The 18469-nt window shown below is 40.5% G+C and overlaps 2 protein-coding genes across 3 annotated transcripts; one reads left to right on the top strand and one right to left on the bottom strand.

Annotated features, from left to right (window-relative positions):
* Nucleotides 1–294: 294 nt before the first annotated feature.
* fbxw2 (F-box and WD repeat domain containing 2) lies at nucleotides 295–9609 on the top strand. Of its 2 annotated transcripts, XM_028026488.1 has the most exons (9): nucleotides 295–584; nucleotides 755–806; nucleotides 3212–3498; nucleotides 5892–6114; nucleotides 6220–6414; nucleotides 6811–6944; nucleotides 7034–7120; nucleotides 7225–7394; nucleotides 8191–8479. In XM_028026488.1, exons 2-9 carry the CDS (start codon nucleotides 785–787, stop codon nucleotides 8477–8479), a joined length of 1407 nt encoding a protein of 468 aa, XP_027882289.1. In that variant the 5' UTR covers nucleotides 295–584; nucleotides 755–784. The 2 variants fall into 2 exon arrangements, with proteins under 2 accessions (XP_027882289.1, XP_027882288.1); XM_028026487.1 differs by lacking the exon at nucleotides 755–806 and having other exon boundaries at nucleotides 296–584; nucleotides 8191–9609.
* A 651-nt stretch (nucleotides 9610–10260) lies between these two features.
* Nucleotides 10261–17571, bottom strand: wdr45 (WD repeat domain 45). Its single transcript, XM_028026493.1, has 10 exons — nucleotides 17312–17571; nucleotides 15762–15836; nucleotides 15022–15126; nucleotides 14179–14284; nucleotides 14010–14104; nucleotides 13833–13912; nucleotides 13542–13750; nucleotides 12387–12488; nucleotides 12167–12312; nucleotides 10261–11135 (listed from the first exon to the last, which is right to left on the bottom strand). The coding sequence occupies exons 1-10, from the start codon at nucleotides 17358–17360 to the stop codon at nucleotides 11026–11028; spliced, it is 1077 nt and encodes a 358-aa protein (XP_027882294.1). The 5' UTR covers nucleotides 17361–17571; the 3' UTR covers nucleotides 10261–11025.
* Between the last annotated feature and the right edge of the window lie 898 nt (nucleotides 17572–18469).

Raw genomic sequence — 18469 nt, 5'->3', positions numbered from 1 at the left:
AAAGGACTTCGGTCATGTTTTTCATCCACATTTCACTCCGTTACACTATTTGTGTAACACCGAAAGTCAGAGACCTGCGAACTATGTTAAATTATGTCCGTTGTTTTGTCGTACAGGCAAATAATATATAAGAAAATGAAATGCTACTATTGTTTCTTACTAGACTATGAAAAATAAAATGAAAGTGTACAAAAAGATTAACAAACTACAATCTAATGTCTGTTATTAGAGAGTAGTTTGCTTCAGATACATCCTTTGAGACAATGCGCAGGGCACTATAAATACTTTGGACAGGATGATGCGTTTCTATTATCGGCTGGTTTTCATGCTGTCAAATACTGATATCCTTGTATACTCCCTGCTGGTTTTCTTGCTTTCAAAATGCGAATAAGACGTTTAGGTAAAAAACGTTGCATTTAAGCATTAAACAATCAAATGCACTGTGTATGGTGGCTAGCTCTCAGAAGAAGGTAGGCTATGTTACGTGGACACTGTAATTAGTTAGGCAGGTTAGCTTATGGAAGCTAACGCTGCTACTGACTACACAAGGAAAGAGGCGAAGAAAAGCTTCCTGCAACTTACAGGTTGGTGGAAATGTTAAACCTTTGCGTGTTGTAATTAAACTGACTGTAGTGACAATTCGACCCTTGATAATTATTTTGCACATAACAGGAGCAAGACGGCAACAGACATTGCTAAGTTGCTATTTGTGTAGTGTTGCTGAGAACGTTTATGGACAATAAAGTTTTTTCAGGTGCAGAATCCGAACAAACTGAGTGTATCGATGCACCTTCATGACAGTCAAGGTGAGTAAATTTGCTCCTCTGACGGTGCCAGGAGCATTTTATTCAGAAATGAAGTTACGTTAAGCTTCCACTGCTACCTGCCAGGAGACCAGCCTGTCAGCTGCAGCAGTCTGTGTCCTGCAAGCTGCTTTAGAACCCAGTTTGTGCGAAATATAATCTAATTTATTGTCTGTGATGACAGTACATGTCGTTGTATGAGCAGGACTTTACGGAACCTTCTTGGCTTTCTTGGCCGTCACTTTACACATTTAAAGCTAAACGCAGATACACCTGTCATTGGAAGATCATGCTATTTTGTAGCCGTCCGTCTTTGATAAAAGTGTTGACCTCACAACTTGTACAGCTTTTGAAAAATCGATGATCTCGTGCAGCTAATCTAGCTCAAACAAGGTCAAATATCATACAGGATAATTCCTCTTATCTAAACTATTTCTCCGTGACTTTGTTGTCTGTCTGACTTTCTTTTTGGCAGAGCATTTTGTTTGTTTTGTATCAACTTTTGAAGCACATTTTTATTTTAATTTTGGATCATTATGTTTCTGGAGAATACAGAAACATAATGATTGGTTCTATTTTGTGGATTTAGAAAAAAGGAGAAAAACATTCCCTTTACCTAAATGTTGCACACATTTGGTCAGAGTGGTTTTCGCAGGTTCTTTTATTCGATGAACGCTGTTAACAAAGGCTCTTGTTTATTAACAGCGTTCACTGTAGCTCTTGACAGTGAGCGCCTCCGCTAACCAGCTGTTACTGCGCTAAATATTTACAATATAGGTCAAACAAATACTCATTCAAAACTTACACCCAAATATCTGTTACTATACTCTAGCTCACTTCCCCTATAAGAGACAATTTATATAAATAGTAGCGCTAATTGATATTTACCTGTTAACATACAAGAGCGACAGTGAGCGCCTCCGCTAACCAGCCGTTACTGCGCTAAATTGCAATTGGCTCGCTGAGTCAGGAGTTCTCACCGTGCTGTATGTGCCAACTGGTGGCGAACTGCTGTAACTGCAGCTTAATGCATCTCAGTTCAAGCAGGAGAAGTGCAGCTTATGAGTATAGTCAACAGTCTTTAAATACAGTAAGAAAAAGGGAGAGGGTGTAATTATTCCTAATGTCAATTCTGTCACATAAAGAAAGAATACATGTTTATGCAAAGTGAAGGAGAAAGATCACATGGTTTGTTGAACTAATGTTAAGAAGTCACAACCTTTTTAACATTTTTTGCACTATTGGTGGTTCTGTTGGACACTCCAGGTATCCAGCTGATAAACTGTTGTCTCCGTCAACATTGTCCTTCTTAGCAGGTTTATTTGAGCCGACTGAAGCCTTTCTCATCCAGACTTTGGTAGAAAGAGAGAAACAGGAGAATAACAAACAATCGTGCAAATGAAAATGATCAAGCTCCTTTTCTTCTTCTTCTTAATTTATTATGCAGTGAATTGATTTATGGCTTCTTGTGACAGGCTTTCTCAGAACACAAAAACGCAGAGAAACATTTGAACTTTACCAGCCAACATCTTTTAAAACGGCTTTACTCTCGTATCCACGGAGACGCTTAAAGGGGAAGTCCCCGGTTCCTTTAATATTTTCTCTGAAGTTGGTCGTTTTTATTCATGTATTTGGATGCAAACGCTATGATATCCAGCAGTTTAAATGTTCTGCTTGCAAACAAAAACGTAGAGTTGCTGCTGGAATATGAAGTGAATAGAAAATGTCAAATAATCTGGGAGACGGCTGAGAGAAAACGCTGGGGATGTTGGATCAGGACTGGATGTGGCATCCTCCCAGCGCAAAGCTTCACCTCCGAGGCCTTCAGAGAACTGCTGCTCTTCCACTGAAATGTACTCTGTTTACTAATTAGGTGAATCATGAAGGGAATCGACTGCATTAAAATGCCTTATTTAGTGTTATTGGAGTAAACACGACTGAATAAAAGTGCACACCACACTATTCAGATTTCTTATTTGTCATTTGGAAAGCCAAGTACTACTTTCCTCCCAGTTCATAGTTGTTGTTTTTGTGTGTGTTGGTTGATAACGTGAAATCTGAATAGAATAAATGTTGTGGTGGTTGTATTTTGACAATATTAGAGTAAGTTGAAAGGATAAGGATATTTTTTCATAATCATACTGAGCCTGCATGTAGCAACAGTGGAAAGAAAAAGCTGTCCTTTAACAGGAAGAAACCTCCAGCAGAACCTGGCTTAGTGAACTGAGGGTTTGAGAACTCAGCTCCAACGCTGAACATTTACATTTCAGATTCTGTCCTCTTGTTGGTTTCAGTTTAATTACTAAAGAAAGTCATACGTATCTGCTTTTTCCACATGAGCCAAATTAAATCCTTAATTCAGTAAACGCATAACTGAAAGCCATGCTTTGGACTCCTTGCTCTTGCAGGTGTTGCTGGTCATGTGCCCATGGACAAAACGGCCTTTGAGGGGTGGCTGGAGACGGTCTCTGCCACCTTCCTTTCTCTTAGCGACCAGCAGCGTAACCAGTGTCTGGATCAGCTCATTTCTCTGAGCGGCACCGCCCAGCTCCGTCACCTGTCCAACGGCCTGGAGACGCTGCTGAAACGAGATTTCCTGCGCCTCCTTCCCCTCGAGCTGGCCTTCTACCTGCTGCAGTGGCTGGATCCTCAGACCCTGCTCACCTGCTGCTTGGTCTGCAAACAGTGGAATAAGGTAAAGGTCCTGAGCTCATTTAGTGTAACATAATACAACAGGCAGGCTGCAGTCCATCACAGTAAATGGAGCAATAACAGCCATCCATTTTCTGTATACCCTTGTCCCTAGTGGGGTCGGGAGGGGTGCTGGTGCCTATCTCCAGCTAACGTTCCAGGCGAGAGGCGGGGTACACCCTGGACAGGTCTCCAGTCTGTCGCAGGGCAACACAGAGACATACAGGACAAAAACCATGCACACACACACCTAGGGAGAATTTAGAGAGACCTAATGTTTTTGGACTGTGGGAGGAAGCCGGAGTACCCGGAGAAAACCCACGCATGCACAGGGAGAACATGCAAACTTCATGCAGAAAGACCCCAGGCCGGGAATCGAACCCAGGACCTTCTTGCCACAGTGGTACCAGCTGCGCCACTGTGCAGCCCGCAATAACATTGAGTTGTAATATACATTGAATCATCATATGTCATAAATACACTTAGCAAGCTACAGGTAAATGTTATCATTTAATTTGGTTAAGAATAATTATTGCACTGTCAATAAATGACTTCTAATAGAGTTGCCACAGTAACGCCTTCATGAGCTCAGAGGTTCAAACTGACAAAAAACGAGGATGTATGCTATCTGCTAAAATATTTCTTTCCGTCTTTCATGTTCTTTCAGCAAACAGTTGAGACAGAGATGTTTTTGGTTTCACCACTATTTACCTGCTGTTATTACCCACCATTGAAAGTATTCTTAAAAGATTGTCTGTTAGTCTGCAGCTCATGTGACCAAACCAGCTGAAGAGATGAAAAGTTAAAACTTGAGTTAAAATGTTGTTTTAACTTGAGTTGAGTTAAAACTAGTTAGAATGTTAAGTTTCAACATTTTAACTTGACAATCTCTACCTAACTAGAGGTTGTCAAGTAGAGGGTTACACAACCTCAGGTTGGGTACCTCAAGATCACTAGATCGAGTTTAACAGTTCTTAAAGATACAGTGTTTTCAGCAAAGTTGAGCTGACTGTCCAGGAATGACCCAAGGAATTTAAAATTTGCCACAGTTTCAACAGGTTGGCCATCAAGTGAAACTGGAATCACTTTCAGGTCTTGTTTGTCTCATTTAATTAGCTCTACGTCCTTAAGAAAATGAAAAGGTATGTTCTTATGTGAGGGAATGTATATTTTACGGTTCCAGTAATGCCAGAATTAATAATAAATAACAAAGACTTTTCACAAGATGGAAGATTTCTTCTTCACCAATACACTGCACGCCTGTTTGTGCGCTGCTGCCACTCACTGGTGGAGATGGTGTATTGCACTACTTAAAACAGCCTTAAATAATGTTTCAAATGCAAAGTTCATAAGTGCTTTGTAGACATCTTGCTGTAAAACTGTAGGATCAATTAAATTAAGAAATTTAAGACTAAACAAAATGGCAGAGCAATAACATATTACTACATAAAGCTACATAATTTTTAAAGTTTAATCAGTAATATTTTTATAACAAATCTATGTCAGATCAGGATTCTTGGTAAATGTCAAGTTGTCATAACAAAGACATTTTGAATAATGTCAACTTTGTATTAAAAGTGTCATGATTTACCGAATGACACTTTATGACAACAGTCATAAATATTCATGAAGACGTACTCATGTTCATGACAGGTGTTATGTCATGTTTATGATGGTGTCATGACAGTCTTATTCATAACCCGTCAAATAAAGTGTTACCAACATTTCTTTGCCTATAAATCTGTCCTACCCTAAGCTCCTCAAGTGGCAGTTTTAGCTTTATTGGTTTCAAATTCTGTAAAAAATAAAAATTAGAAAGTCAATAATTGTCATCTACTAACCAGCTTTTGCTCTCTAATTATTATTAATGTAGTCCTAAAAATAACCTACACATCACCTCTACACCATACTGATGTTCAGTCCAGCAGAAAGGGCTCAGCTTTTCACAAGTTGATGTTAGGATTGTTTTTAGCTGCAGTAAAGCTGATTCGGCAATAAAATGTTTTCTTATTTAAAGGAATCGAATTATTTGCATCCTTTCTAATATTGTACAAAAAGGGTTTAATGAAAAATCTACAGAATATGCCATTTTTCTTCCTGGACTATTCGTCAATATAAATTGATTAATAGGAAAATAAAAATTAATCAATTCCAAAATCGGTAATTGGCCAGATCAGAAACTTGCATTACTTTGTGCTGGGTCACTCAACATCAGGTGATAACAATACAAAGTTAATATTTACATAGAACTGTAATGAAATCTGTCATGAATCTTATTAGCTGAATTCTCTGTGAAGCAAGTTAACTCCCAGTAGCAAATATTAAAGCTATTTAGGGGTGTGTGTGTGTGTGTGTGTGTGTGTGTGTGTGTGCGTGTGTGTGTGCGTGTGTGTGTAGGTGATCAGCTCGTGCACAGAGGTATGGCAGAGTGCGTGTCGGGAGCTAGGCTGGCGGATCGATGAATCCATTCAGGATGCAGCCCACTGGAAGGGTGTCTACCTAAAAGCTAAACTGCGTATGATGCAGCTGAAGGACCAGGAGGCCTTTGAGACGTCGTCCCTGATTGGCCACAGTGCCCGAGTCTATGCCCTGTACTACAAGGACGGCCTGCTCTGCACAGGTACTTTTCATTGGCTCTCACTCTGACTGTGTTAGTTCCTCTGTGACTCTGTGGAGAACGTGACTCTTGCCTGCTGTCGTCATGTTTGTCTCCTTCTGTTTGCAGGCTCTGATGACCTTTCTGCCAAATTATGGGATGTGCGAACTGGACAGTGTATTTATGGAATTCAGACACACACATGTGCCACGGTGAAATTCGATGAACAGAAGCTAGTGACCGGGTCCTTTGATAACACTATTGCATGCTGGGAATGGAGCACCGGAGCTAAAATCCAGCAGTTCCGGGGCCACACTGGAGCAGGTCAGTATGAATGCTGACCAAATGTCCATCTGGAGTTTGCAACGCCTTAGACATTAGTTTAGTTTTATACCTTTGAGGTGATTGAGGGGGAAAATAACTACTTCAAAAAATGCAATAGAAACTTGAGAATTTGCACAATCGCACTTCTGCAAATGAACTGAACTTTCTAGGCAAACTGACTGGAGTTGGATTAAAGTGGACTAAACATGGCTGACGTGAACAAATGCTGAAACTACAAAATGTTTGAGTGATTTGGAAACCTCTCCTGCCCTGACATTGACGTAGATCAATTATGTTCCACGTTTTTTTACTACATTGACGTATAAGAGACTCAGGGTGATGCACAACCATGGTTACTGTCTGTGTGTGTGTGTGTGTGTGTGTGTGTGTGTGCAGTCTTTAGTGTGGACTACAATGATGAACTGGATGTGCTGGTCAGCGGTTCTGCAGACTTCACGGTAAAGGTCTGGTCTCTGTCTGCCGGTGCCTGCCTCAACACTCTTACTGGACACACCGAGTGGGTCACTAAGGTGAGATCAGCATGCTGACAGATGGTGTTTTTTGGTTGGTAACGCCGACTCTCACTGTTTGCTCTCTCCCTGGTGTGGTCTTCCATCAGGTGATATTGCAGAGGAGTGAAGTAGAATCCATGGTACACAGTCCTGGAGATTATATCCTGCTAAGTGCTGATAAGTATGAAATCAAGGTAAAGTTCTCACCCGACTAGAAATCATTTTTTCATTGGAGGTTTTCTCATCCTCGTGAGAAGTGCTCCACAGGATGAAACTGAATGTTTTGCTCGCTCTGCAGGTTTGGCCTTTAGGAAGAGAAATCAACTGCATGTGTTTGAAGACGCTGTCGGTGTCGGAGGACCGCAGCATCAGCCTGCAGCCTCGCCTGCAGTTTGATGGACGTTACATCGTCTGCAGCTCTGACCTCGGGGTCTATCAGTGGGATTTTGCCAGTTTTGAAATTCTGAGGTAAAATGTTCAGACCATCACGTTAGTTCAAGACTACCTTTATTCATCCAGCTAAATTGATTGAGAACAAATTCTCATTTTCAACAGAGACCTGTTTAGAAAACATTACAACATTTTACAACAGAATATCATACAGCAAAAAACAGAAGAATATCATAAAACAGAAAAATATGTATAACAGTAGTCATACTGATTAAATGTACTGCAATACTCATGCCTAGTCAGTAGTGTTTAAAAGCAGGTACATCAGTCATGTACTATGGTTATTACTAAGTTTATAATGGTTGATATTAAAGTTAGTGTACTGAGTGTTAGTGGGGTTTTTTTTGCAAGTTGTTCCAATCCTTGGTGTTGGAGTGTCAAGCCCGTACATGCTATGCATCCACACTTTTGGGGAAATTGTGGACTGCGATTTTCCAGAAAAGTTTTGGACTCAAGATGTTGGAATGACGCACAACTTTTTATGAACTGTGATGCTGTGAGAGCTCTGGTGGAGCACATTGACCCATGTTGTCTTGTTCGTTTTTGCTGGTAGTAACATCTGGCTGTTGATGATGTAGCTCGTGTGACATGGAAAAAAAAAGTGCTTTCATTGCAGTTTTGCTGAATATTTGTATTTCGATACGACTGGAAAACCACCTCAATCTAACGCAAAAACTTAATTGAAAACTGTGAGTTTTTTTCCAAATTGGTGTATTTTCTTTAAGCAAATTTATTTTCAACTTGTTCAGCTCTGTGGTTAATGGACACTCAGCCGATGTCACTAATCCTTACAACTGTGTTCTCTTTTTCTCAGAGTAATAAAGATGGAGGACCCAGCCAACCTGTCCCTGCTAAGCTTCGGTGAGGTGTTCGCTCTCCTTTTTGACAACCACTTCCTGTATGTCATGGACCTGAGGACAGAGTCTATCTCAGGCCACTGGCCTCTTCCAGCCTACAGGAAATCCAAACGAGGATCCAGCTTCCTGGCAGGCGTCACCTCCTGGCTGAACGGCCTGGATGGGGGCAATGACTCTGGACTGGTATTTGCCACCAGCATGCCCGACCATAGCATTCACTTAGTTCTATGGAAGGAGAATGGTTAGTAAAACGGAGAGGTCACACTGTGGACGTTTGGTCTGTGAGCTACCACCACGTTCTCTAAAATATATAACTGCCAAGAAAGATCATTTACGGACCAAAGCATGTTGTCTTCACCCGTTTCTTCCTCATCATTCAAGTCCTCCTCTAGAACTTTACACACAAACTAATGGAGCCGGAGGTCAGCTAAGAACTGAAGTGAAGTTACTAATGGCTAAAAATGGATCAGCGCCTCTTTCAAAAAAAAAAAAAAAAAAACTTCGATGAAGCCAAAATGACGATGACTAAGAAAGCAGAAAAACAAACATTTTAGTAACCAAAATAACATCGATATCTTTTGTAATGTATGTAAATGTGTAAAAGTGCAGGATTATTGCAGTTTTGCTTTTGCTGGCATCGTGCCAGTGAGAACATCTGTAGCTGACTGGAGTTGCCATGTCAGTCACTGAGCTGACATCTTGGAACAGGAGCAGTGTGGCCTTAAGCTGACCACGTTTCCAACGGCAACGCATGAAGACATGAAGGGTTCTGAAGCTGATGCGGTGTACCATGTCAAACACTCTGTTCGTTTTAAGGACATCTGGTTTAAATATCAGCTTTGATAAATGTGACGTGCCTTTCAGTTCTTTACAACAGCTCCAGCAGACTGCAGTTAAGAAACCACTTTAGGATCTTTTCATATTCAGACGCCTGTACATTAATCGCTATATTCTGGATATTTCTTGCTCATTGTAGTGCTCTTCTAAACTGATTGTGTTCAGCATATTTTTGTGAAATTCCGCAGGAAGTTACACAGTAAAGAAAGTAAGTTTGAATGAATTTGGTTGGGTCAAATATTTTTTTTTGAGTTACTTGTTATTTATATCTAAAACACCACATTTATCATTTACAGTAATCAGACTAAGTCGATTTTATGTTGTCTCCTTGTCCCTGCAGCACTAATTCAGGTAATCAAAACAACAATGTGAGTTGTATGTATAATGATAAGACTTAAGCGAGGCGATGTGTTTGAAATCTTTCTTGGTTTAATATATTTACATGGACTTGCATAGTGTTTGTCACGTTTTCTGCCACACAATGAGTCACCTTAATCTATCTGCTTCATTCTTTCTAATAAAACGTCGTAGTAAAAGTCCTCTCTGTATGTTGTTTTGCTATTACTTTGTACATAAAAATCTTCATTAAAGAGAAGATTTCAAGGTGTCAAATTGCACAGGCAGCTTTTATTTTTTCATGTTTAATATATACGTATGTAGCATTTTTATACCAACTGAAGTTAACTATATACCTGGAAAAAAACATAACACTGCCCCTTTAAAGATGTTTTATTATCTGAAGACTTTATATCGTTTTCCAGTTCTTTGGGGCTCTAAACCATTTGACTCATTAACTCTTGTAAAATATAACAGATTAATGAATACAACTGAACAAGCTATAACTAAGTAACCTACTGCACTGCTAGATATAGATTCTGAATAGTAGTTATTCTTACATTCATGTTTTACTGATTGTTGCATTATTGATGTCAAAGTTTTGAGCTGTAAACCTGTTTGTGTAAATGTAGGTATTTGCTAATTGCTGCTGGCTAGTCTGAAGGAGCTGAGTGGGGCCGGGCTGCTCTGTGACGCTGAGGCGCGGCTGGAGGAGGATCTTTGTAGAAAAGGAGAAACTCAGTAAGACCGAATGGTTGCCATGGGAGATTTTAGGATTTCTCAAACATGCAAGAAATAATCAAGGCAACACTTCAGGTATGTTTTTGCTGAGGGAATAACATTGTAGCATGAGGTAAAGCTCAAAGTCATTTTATGCCCTTTTACTTAAACTACAGGTGAGATTGTGACTCTGGAGAGTCATTTCCTGCACAGGAACATGCTAGCTACTACAAGGTCTCTATGGTACGGAAGCCCATTTCTGCCATGAAAGAAAAAAAAAAGCCCAAAAGGAAGTCATAATTACAAGTTATTATAATAACAAGGGTTATAATTGTGACTTTCAAGGTCACACTTTTCTCATAAGTAGGACTCAGAAAGTCAAAGTTATGGCTTTCATTCTCATAATTATGACTTTCTGGGTTTTAGTTTTTCTTTTCTGGTGGAAATATAGTATGGAAATACTACAGAACCTTACTTTGACAAATCCAAAAATATTCCTCTGATACACCACAACTAAGGGATGCATTAAAGATGCAAAATATACCCCGAAATCTTAACATAAATGCCAAATGATAAACAGCAACTTAAGCAGCAACATATAAAGAAAAGGTCTATTTATTACTTACAATAAAAGAAACAGAGTTTTTATAAAACATTTCTAATTTTAGACAGACTCCACTGTCAGCTTCCATAAATCCTGTACATTAGTCATGTGTTACTCATCATCCAGGTAAGTTGGGCTGCATTTGACCGACTGGGCTGCACACTGTAAATACAACTGATTAAAACGCGGCTCTTGATAAAACAGGCTGCAGCTGAGCTGGTTGGTGTGCGGTGATCTTTTCCATCTCCAGACCACAGCGGTCTCTACAGGTCAGCCTCGTCCCTCTGCCTTCCTCTCAGAAGTCATCGTCATCACAGATGTCCAGGTACACGTCGAAGGCTTCTCGATTGCAGTTTCCATCTGGTGTGAAGACGTACTTGTGGAAGGTCCCATCTACACAGATGGCTGCAGAACAGAGAGGTGGCTTTACAGACAGCACAAGAAGGCAAGGATAGAAAACTATAGTGACGCTCAAAATTATTGGAGAAATATAACCTTAGAGAAGGAAGTAAACGGACTTGTAATACATGTTTTTTTTCTGTCAGGATGTAGAAGTGAAGCTGAAGTACAGGATGATGACGCTAAAGCTAAGATGACTGGCTTTTGCTAGAAGTGTTTAAAGATGGCAACCGCATTAGGTTACAGCGCCTCCTCCCTGTCAGTCTCACTAATGCCAAGCGTAAAAAGCTCCAGGTTACTGGATAGGAGTATTTGTATTAGGGCTGAAATGGTTAATTGTGATTAATCGATTATTGAAATAATCTTCCACTCATTTAGTAATTGATAAATCTTTCACTGGATTATACAGACTCAAAAAAAGAACATTTGCTGAAAGAACAACACACTCAGAGTGGTAATAAGGCCAAAACTGTACAAAAATATGTAAAATTTGCATTCAAGATAATAAAAAAAAAAATCCTTCGTCTGCAAATATGTTCTTCCCAGAACTCATGAAGTCATAGTTTTAGCTTCACCGGATTCAAATTGTGTAAAACAAAATCTATTAGCCTCCTCTTGCCATCTAATTATTAGCTGTTAATACAAAAATTAATCGCGATTTTTGTAAATGATCAAGTGTCCACTAAGGGAATGCTACGTTATTGCACTTTAGACAATAAAATCTTTAATTTTCCTAAAATTCTATTATTTTTATATGTACATATTTTAACGCATTTTTAATATTGTATAAAAAATCCTGAAATGGTCAAATAAAAAAATCTACAGAACGTGGCTAATTTTTTAACCAATTAATCATCTGAATAATCAATAGAATAATTCCATTACTAATACATCTTCTTATTACAACACTGCTCCATTTTTGTCAATAACATTTACTGCGCTTCATTCCAGCTTCTCTGCATCATGTAACATGCAGGAAACGCCGCGTCTATGAACGTCCTGACATGCAGCCAAAGCACAACAGCAGGTTTCCTCACCGATGACCGAGTTCACGTTCTTGGACGTGTTTTTTCCAAAAGCGCATATGCAGGCGCACTCAGCAGGCACGGTGAAGCTGGCCAGCGACCACTGGCTGTCCACGTACTGACCAATCACAGGGCCCACCTTCCCGACACGGGCCAGGCTGCAGGGGAGAGAGAGACGCGTTCAAGCTCGCAGCAGCAGCAGTGAGAGGACGTGAGCAGGCGGAGGTCTTACGCCGAGCGTCGGTTGAGTTTGGTGTCCTTCAGAGCAAAGATGTGGACGGTGCCTTTGTCGCTGGAGGCACACAGGAAGGAGGAGTCGTGGCTGAAGTTGATGCTGAAAGAGGGAAAATGCTTCAATGGATGAAAGCCGGTCACGTGTTTCACATGGCTAATACGTCTTAACTTTACGTTGAACGCAGAGTTTTTTACTTTTGCAAAAATTGCCTAACAATCTAAAAAAAAATCCTACTTTGTACGATGGTGCATTTTAGAGACTAATATGATTATCTCTAAAAAGAAAAAGAGCAAATTTCCACCAAAAAACTTTCATTTTGTCTAATAAATTTTCTAGCGGAAAAAAAGCAAGGACATTTCTGAGCTTAGAAGGTGGACAAATTGCTAGAAATAACTTAGAAATTCTGAGATTAATCTCATACTTTTTCCAGGAAAAAACTTTTCAAACTCAGTCATTTCCATGTTTTTTCTAGAAAATGTGTGAAATTCTCAAAATTTCAGAATTTTTTGGCAGAAATTTACTTTATTTTTTCTGTCTGCAATGGCCCTAATATGAGTTGACAAACTGTCAATCAGAAACTTCTCCAGATTCATTGCAAAACTAACAATAACTCGTAAGGTATTTAAATGATAAGAGTTATACCACTTTGTTTTCCTTTTGGACAAATCCAGCAGTTTAGAATTGAATAAGACCTTGTAACGAATTAGATTTTTGTGTTCTTAATGTCCTGGCAGAAATGACCCTGAACACACCGTCTCCCCTGTGAAATATGGTGGAAGCATCATGCTGCGGGGATACTTTTCTTCAACAGGGACAGGAAAATGGTTGATACAGTTGAAACCAGATATTTACATACATCCAATAAAAACACACACATTTTCTTTATCTCACTGTCTGAAGATAAATCAAACCAAGCATTTCTTGTTTCTTTCTTTAACCAGAATTATTTTTGGTTCAAACGTTTTGACCCAAGTTTTGGGTTTCCTTCCAGTAGGACACTGACTGTAAAAATGCTAAATGAAGGCCTGGACCAAAGACCCAAACTTTGGGTCTTTGGTCCAAACTTTGGGTCTTTGGTCCAAACTTTGGGTCTTTGGTCCAGATCCACTCTGATCTGATGTGATGTGATCTGATGTGTGCTGCAGTAAGCACCAGTAGAGCGTGGCCGGGTCGGTGCCTCTACGCAGCTCCACCAGCTTGTCTCTGGTTGTGGTGTCGAACAGTCGGATCAGGGTTCCTTTGCGGGACGCCGACGCCGCAACGCTGCCTGGCTGGTTCAGCGCCACGCAGGCGATCTCGCTTTGGTGGGCGTTGATGGTAAACGGCGCCGACGACGTGCCGGGCTTGGTGTTGGACAAGTCCTGAAAGAGATAAGACGTGCCAGCTTGTTGGCCAAAACAACAGAGTCAGACGCACTCGTCCTCCCACGAGTTTGGAACTTACAACCAGCTGCAAGCTGCCGCATTTGTGACCTGGGAATACCAACAGCTGTTTCTCCAGACTGGGACACAGATCACAGATACCTGCAGGACAAAGAGAAGTAAGACAAGTAAGTTGCTGTCAAGAAGTAAGACAATAAGAGGAGAGACAAAGAAGCTACAGAATAAGAAAGAATTTCACCTTTAGGGTTGTCTCTGGTGTCGAATTCAAAAAGCTTGACGGGATTGTCTGGGAAACTGTAAACGAAGATCTTGTTCTTCAACACGATGATGATCCTACGACAACAGGTGATCTCGTGATCAGTGGATCCGTGCAGCTGGACGGGTAACAGTGGTCAGAGGAAACTCACTTGTCGTGCCTCATGCGAACGGCCAGAACCGGTTTGGTGAAGGTGAACTCCAGCACCAGCTTATCCTTGGGGTCTCGGGACTCTCGAGCATCATCCCAGATCAGAACTTAAACCAGAGGAGAGCAAATCCAGGTGATGCTCAAGAATTTAATGAATGAGAAACACATGTTCTATACTCACTGTAGGTGTGACCCACCTACAACAGACATGCTTTTAATACCAGACAAAACTCTGTCAGTACTCTTACAGTGCCTCTGCCTCGAACCAACACTGAAAGAATATCTTGCCTTCTGAAAATACACTGATGGCTGATTATGTAAATTTTAATAGAGAATAAATTAACATGAAATTGATGGAATGCCTCAATCTGTTTTCAGTCTGCTATAGTTTTATTTTTATCTTTGTTTTTTTATTTAGTTTTGATATGACTGATGTAGCCATATCAAAATGCACAGTGGCGCAGTTGGTAGCACTGCTGCCTTGGAGCAAGAAGGCCGTGGGTTCGATTCCCAGCCCTGGTCTTCCTGCATGGAGTTTGCATGTTCTCCCTGTGCGGGTACTCCCACAGTCCAAAAACATGACCGTCGTCCATTGACCGTTAGGCTCCAGGTGATCCCACAAGGATGTCTGATAATGGGTGGACGGCTGAAATAGTTTGTGCAGTAATTATTGTAATGTTTGGTGTGGAAACCAAGAAGAATAATCTCTGCTACAGCAGGGACTAGTGGGGATCCTTTACTAAGCAAATAAATATTCTAAATATCTACAGCAGGTACAATATAAACAAAGACAGGTCAGGCTGATTATAAAAAATAAAAGAACATTCTGGAACATTCGACGCACCGGAGATTTCAGAGAATCTGGGATTGACTCCTCCTCCAACCAAGGCCAGCAGGTTGGAGCGATGCAGCATTGAGCACAGCGCCACGCTGCCCACCTGCTCATGGTCTGCAACAACACAAACACTCAAACAGGACAAACCAATGTGTGCCGATACACTGATTTGCAACAGTGTTGGGACTGTTGTCATGACGACAGAGGTCTTCATCTCACAGGCCTGCATTCAGCATCACATTTTCATTGAGCTGGAAGCCAGAGGTGGGCGGAGCCATCCAAAACATTGATACAGTATGTTGTGGAAAAAAATGTATACTTTAGTTACAGATTCACTTACAAACTTTCATCTTTCTATGTTGTAGTTCCTCAAATCTAACGCAGAAAAAAAAGTGTTTGTCTCTCAAATTCTATATTTTTGTACTTTATTTAGGAAACGATGTAGACAAATTTGTTCTGGTTTTCTATTGTTTATGTTGTTAATATGTAGGCCTGTCATAAATTTTGCTGGAAAATAAATTGATAAACCATAAAAATGGCTAAATGTCAGAACTCTGATATATCAAACTTAAGTAATAAAAAGTATCAGTATCAGCGATACCAGACCAGGCCGTGCCGCCCACATCTACTGCAAAGCATTTATGTCCAGCCACTAACATTCCAGAGGTTTGTTGATTTGATGGTTAAAAACTCATTAAAGCGGCGGAGTGACGGCAGGCGGCTCATCGGCCGCCTCCACCAGGACTCACCCAGGTGGCCCTTCTCCATCAGCGGCTCCACGTTGTAGATTTTCACCCCCGTCTCCATCGCACAGCAGAAACAGCCTGCAGGCGACAAACAGCTCAAACTTCATCTGTTTGTGAGTTCTGCATGTTTTCTGTCAGGAGCGCCTTCAGCTGTCCACACAATGGATCCGTTAAATGTTGAAGCTGATACAGTTTCTAAACACTCAACATCATTCAAAAGCAAACTGAGTTGACCTCTACGGAAGGTAAAGAGAGTCAAAAATAGGCAACTTATCACATAACATTGGCACTGGCTTGATGTGAAGTGGTTTGACGTAAGCCTTACACATGGACATTTATGTGAATTGTCCATTAATGTTGCATATAACAGTTTTAATTTAGATCAGAAGAATGTAACATATAATCTTCAAAAAATATATACATATATACGGCTAAGTTAAATTACACCTTAGGTTTGAGAATATTTGTGATTATATCCACAATACATCAAAAAAACTTAAAAAAACAGAAATTCATTGTTTAGGTATATGAATTAGTAGATCTGTCACAATAAGAAATTTTGCTGAACGATAAATTATGTTTAGGAAGACATCTTGTTTTGTTCAGCAAAAATATTTTATTTACCTGAGAGCACTACCCAAAGACTTGGCTGTTATTATTGCAAACACTTTTCATCTTTGTGATTAAAAAGGAAAACTACAGTAAGCTGGGTAGATTAAGTAAAAAATAATGTGGTTTTTAACATTTTCACATAAATCTCATTAAGCCCTAGAAGTCAGATTTCAGCACCACAGTCCAGAAAATACAAACATATTTAAATAAAGTTTAATAATACCAACTTGATTGGACATTTCCTACTGTTATGGATTACAGTTTAAATATTTCTTTTCCTCTCAATAGAAAACACAATTGGCTCAGTGATCATTTATTCATCAGTGTCTGTTTTTGTCTGATTTCCAGATAAACCAGTGGCTCAGAGATTTGATGTTTTACTGCATTTCTCCTCGTATAGAAACTACTTTAACTATTGCTCTCTTTAGCTTTGTGAACTTTTTCCTTATCCATAGAAAGTTCTCATGGCTCACAGTGTCATTTATATCAAACCTGTCTGTCTTATAAAGCACCTGAGACATTTATTAATTATGTCTCAGTTCAACTGGAATACTACCTTACGATCTATCATGGGAGAACAAATATCAGAAGGAATATAGAAGGTGGACATTAGTGCTTGTTCTCATTTGCTGGACCAACAAATAAAATCAGGAAGGACATTGCATATTTTCATTTTCAGAATCAAAATGTGTCAATTCGATGAATAACCTCCAAACACCGACAGCTCTAATGTAACCAAACCTGCTAAAGTAGAGAGTAAAACAGCAGCAGCCTCCAGACCTGGACACGTCTGCGGTGGTTTCTCTTATTCTGCTCTCCTACCGGAACACGTCCAGAAGTTGCGGCAGTTGGGATATTTTGTGTGATTGTAAAACTTCGCTTTACTGACGAAGCTTTTTTTTTTTCTTTTTTTACTAAAGTGGCACCAGGGTGAAGCTTACTTTGGTCCTGGTTGAACTGGAGGCTGTTGACTCCTCTCTGCTGAGCCATGGCTGCTGTAATCCTCCGCACTGCGCCTTTATTCACAACCGCTGGACAAACCGGAACAGGAGACACAGACCGCTACAGTGTCCAGCTTTCAGGCGACAGGTAGAGCGAGGCAGCCGCTGTAGCTGGAACTATAGCTGCGTCATTAGCATTAGCTTCACCGATGTAAACAAACAAACCGCTGCTCTTCCTCTGCTTTGTTCTGTTGCTGCCGGTTTCTTGCAGCATCGCCGCCACCATGTGGTCGGGAGGACAAATCTGCACTCTAAAAATCTAACTTGCTAAAGACATTTTTAATGACACTGAAGCAAAAATCGCCCCAACTTAATAACTTAATAATAGCCCAACTTAATTGTCATTTAAAACGTATTAAATCAGTGACAGGACATGATCACTTATGGTTCCATCCATCCATCCATCTTCTGTACACCCTTGTCCCTAGTGGGGTCAGGAGGTGCTGGTGTCTATCTCCAGCTAATTTTCCGGGCGAGAGGTGGGGTCACCCTGTACAGGTCGCCAGTCTGTCACAGGGCAACACAGAGAGACCATACACACACACACACACACACACACAGGGAGAATTTAGAGAGACCAATTTACCCAACAGTCATGTTTTTGGACTGTGAGAGGAAGCTGGAGTACCCTGAGAGAACTCACGCATGCACAGGGAGACCCCAGGCCGGGAATCGAACCTTCTTGCTGCAAGGCAACAGCTCTACCAACTGCACCACTGTGCAGCCCCATATCCAGGTTGCAATCCTTTATTTTTTTAAAAAGGAAAAATGCTGATCAGTGAAGGTTGTGTGTTCCCTGCTGCTGCCACCGGCCCTGTTGAGAAAACGAGATAATTGCTACCTGTTGCTCGTTTTCTCGTCTCATCAGGTCCATTAATGTCGTGTGTAAAAGTGAAACCACAAAGACAACAATGTTCAACTTCACAATCAACCAGAATTTATTCAAACAATCAAATGCATAAAATCACATCAACATAATCAGCAGAAACCAAAGCCGCAAAGAAGAAATTACCTTAGAAAAATAAAAAAATACAAAGAAGCGCCTTCGGAGACCACTGAGTGTGGCAGTTAAGACAGTTCCACCCCACTGATCTGACC

Source organism: Xiphophorus couchianus, chromosome 8, assembly GCF_001444195.1.
Source record: "Xiphophorus couchianus chromosome 8, X_couchianus-1.0, whole genome shotgun sequence".
NCBI lineage: Eukaryota > Metazoa > Chordata > Actinopteri > Cyprinodontiformes > Poeciliidae > Xiphophorus > Xiphophorus couchianus.
The sequence above is the reverse complement of the archived record's forward strand: the minus strand, read 5'-3'. Positions and strand labels throughout refer to the sequence as shown.

Coding starts and splice junctions, on each gene's coding strand:
- wdr45 (XM_028026493.1), bottom strand. CDS start 17,360: ATGGCTCAGCAGAGAGGAGTCAACAGCCTCCAGTTCAACCAGGACCAA. Junction 15,127..15,761: donor GATGGAGAAGGGCCACCTGG/GTGAGTCCTGGT, acceptor GTGTTGTTGCAG/ACCATGAGCAGGTGGGCAGC. Junction 14,105..14,178: donor GTTCGCATGAGGCACGACAA/GTGAGTTTCCTC, acceptor CTGTTGTCGTAG/GATCATCATCGTGTTGAAGA.
- fbxw2 (XM_028026487.1), top strand. CDS start 518: ATGGAAGCTAACGCTGCTACTGACTACACAAGGAAAGAGGCGAAGAAA. Junction 3,499..5,891: donor TCTGCAAACAGTGGAATAAG/GTAAAGGTCCTG, acceptor GTGTGTGTGTAG/GTGATCAGCTCGTGCACAGA. Junction 7,121..7,224: donor CTGATAAGTATGAAATCAAG/GTAAAGTTCTCA, acceptor CTCGCTCTGCAG/GTTTGGCCTTTAGGAAGAGA.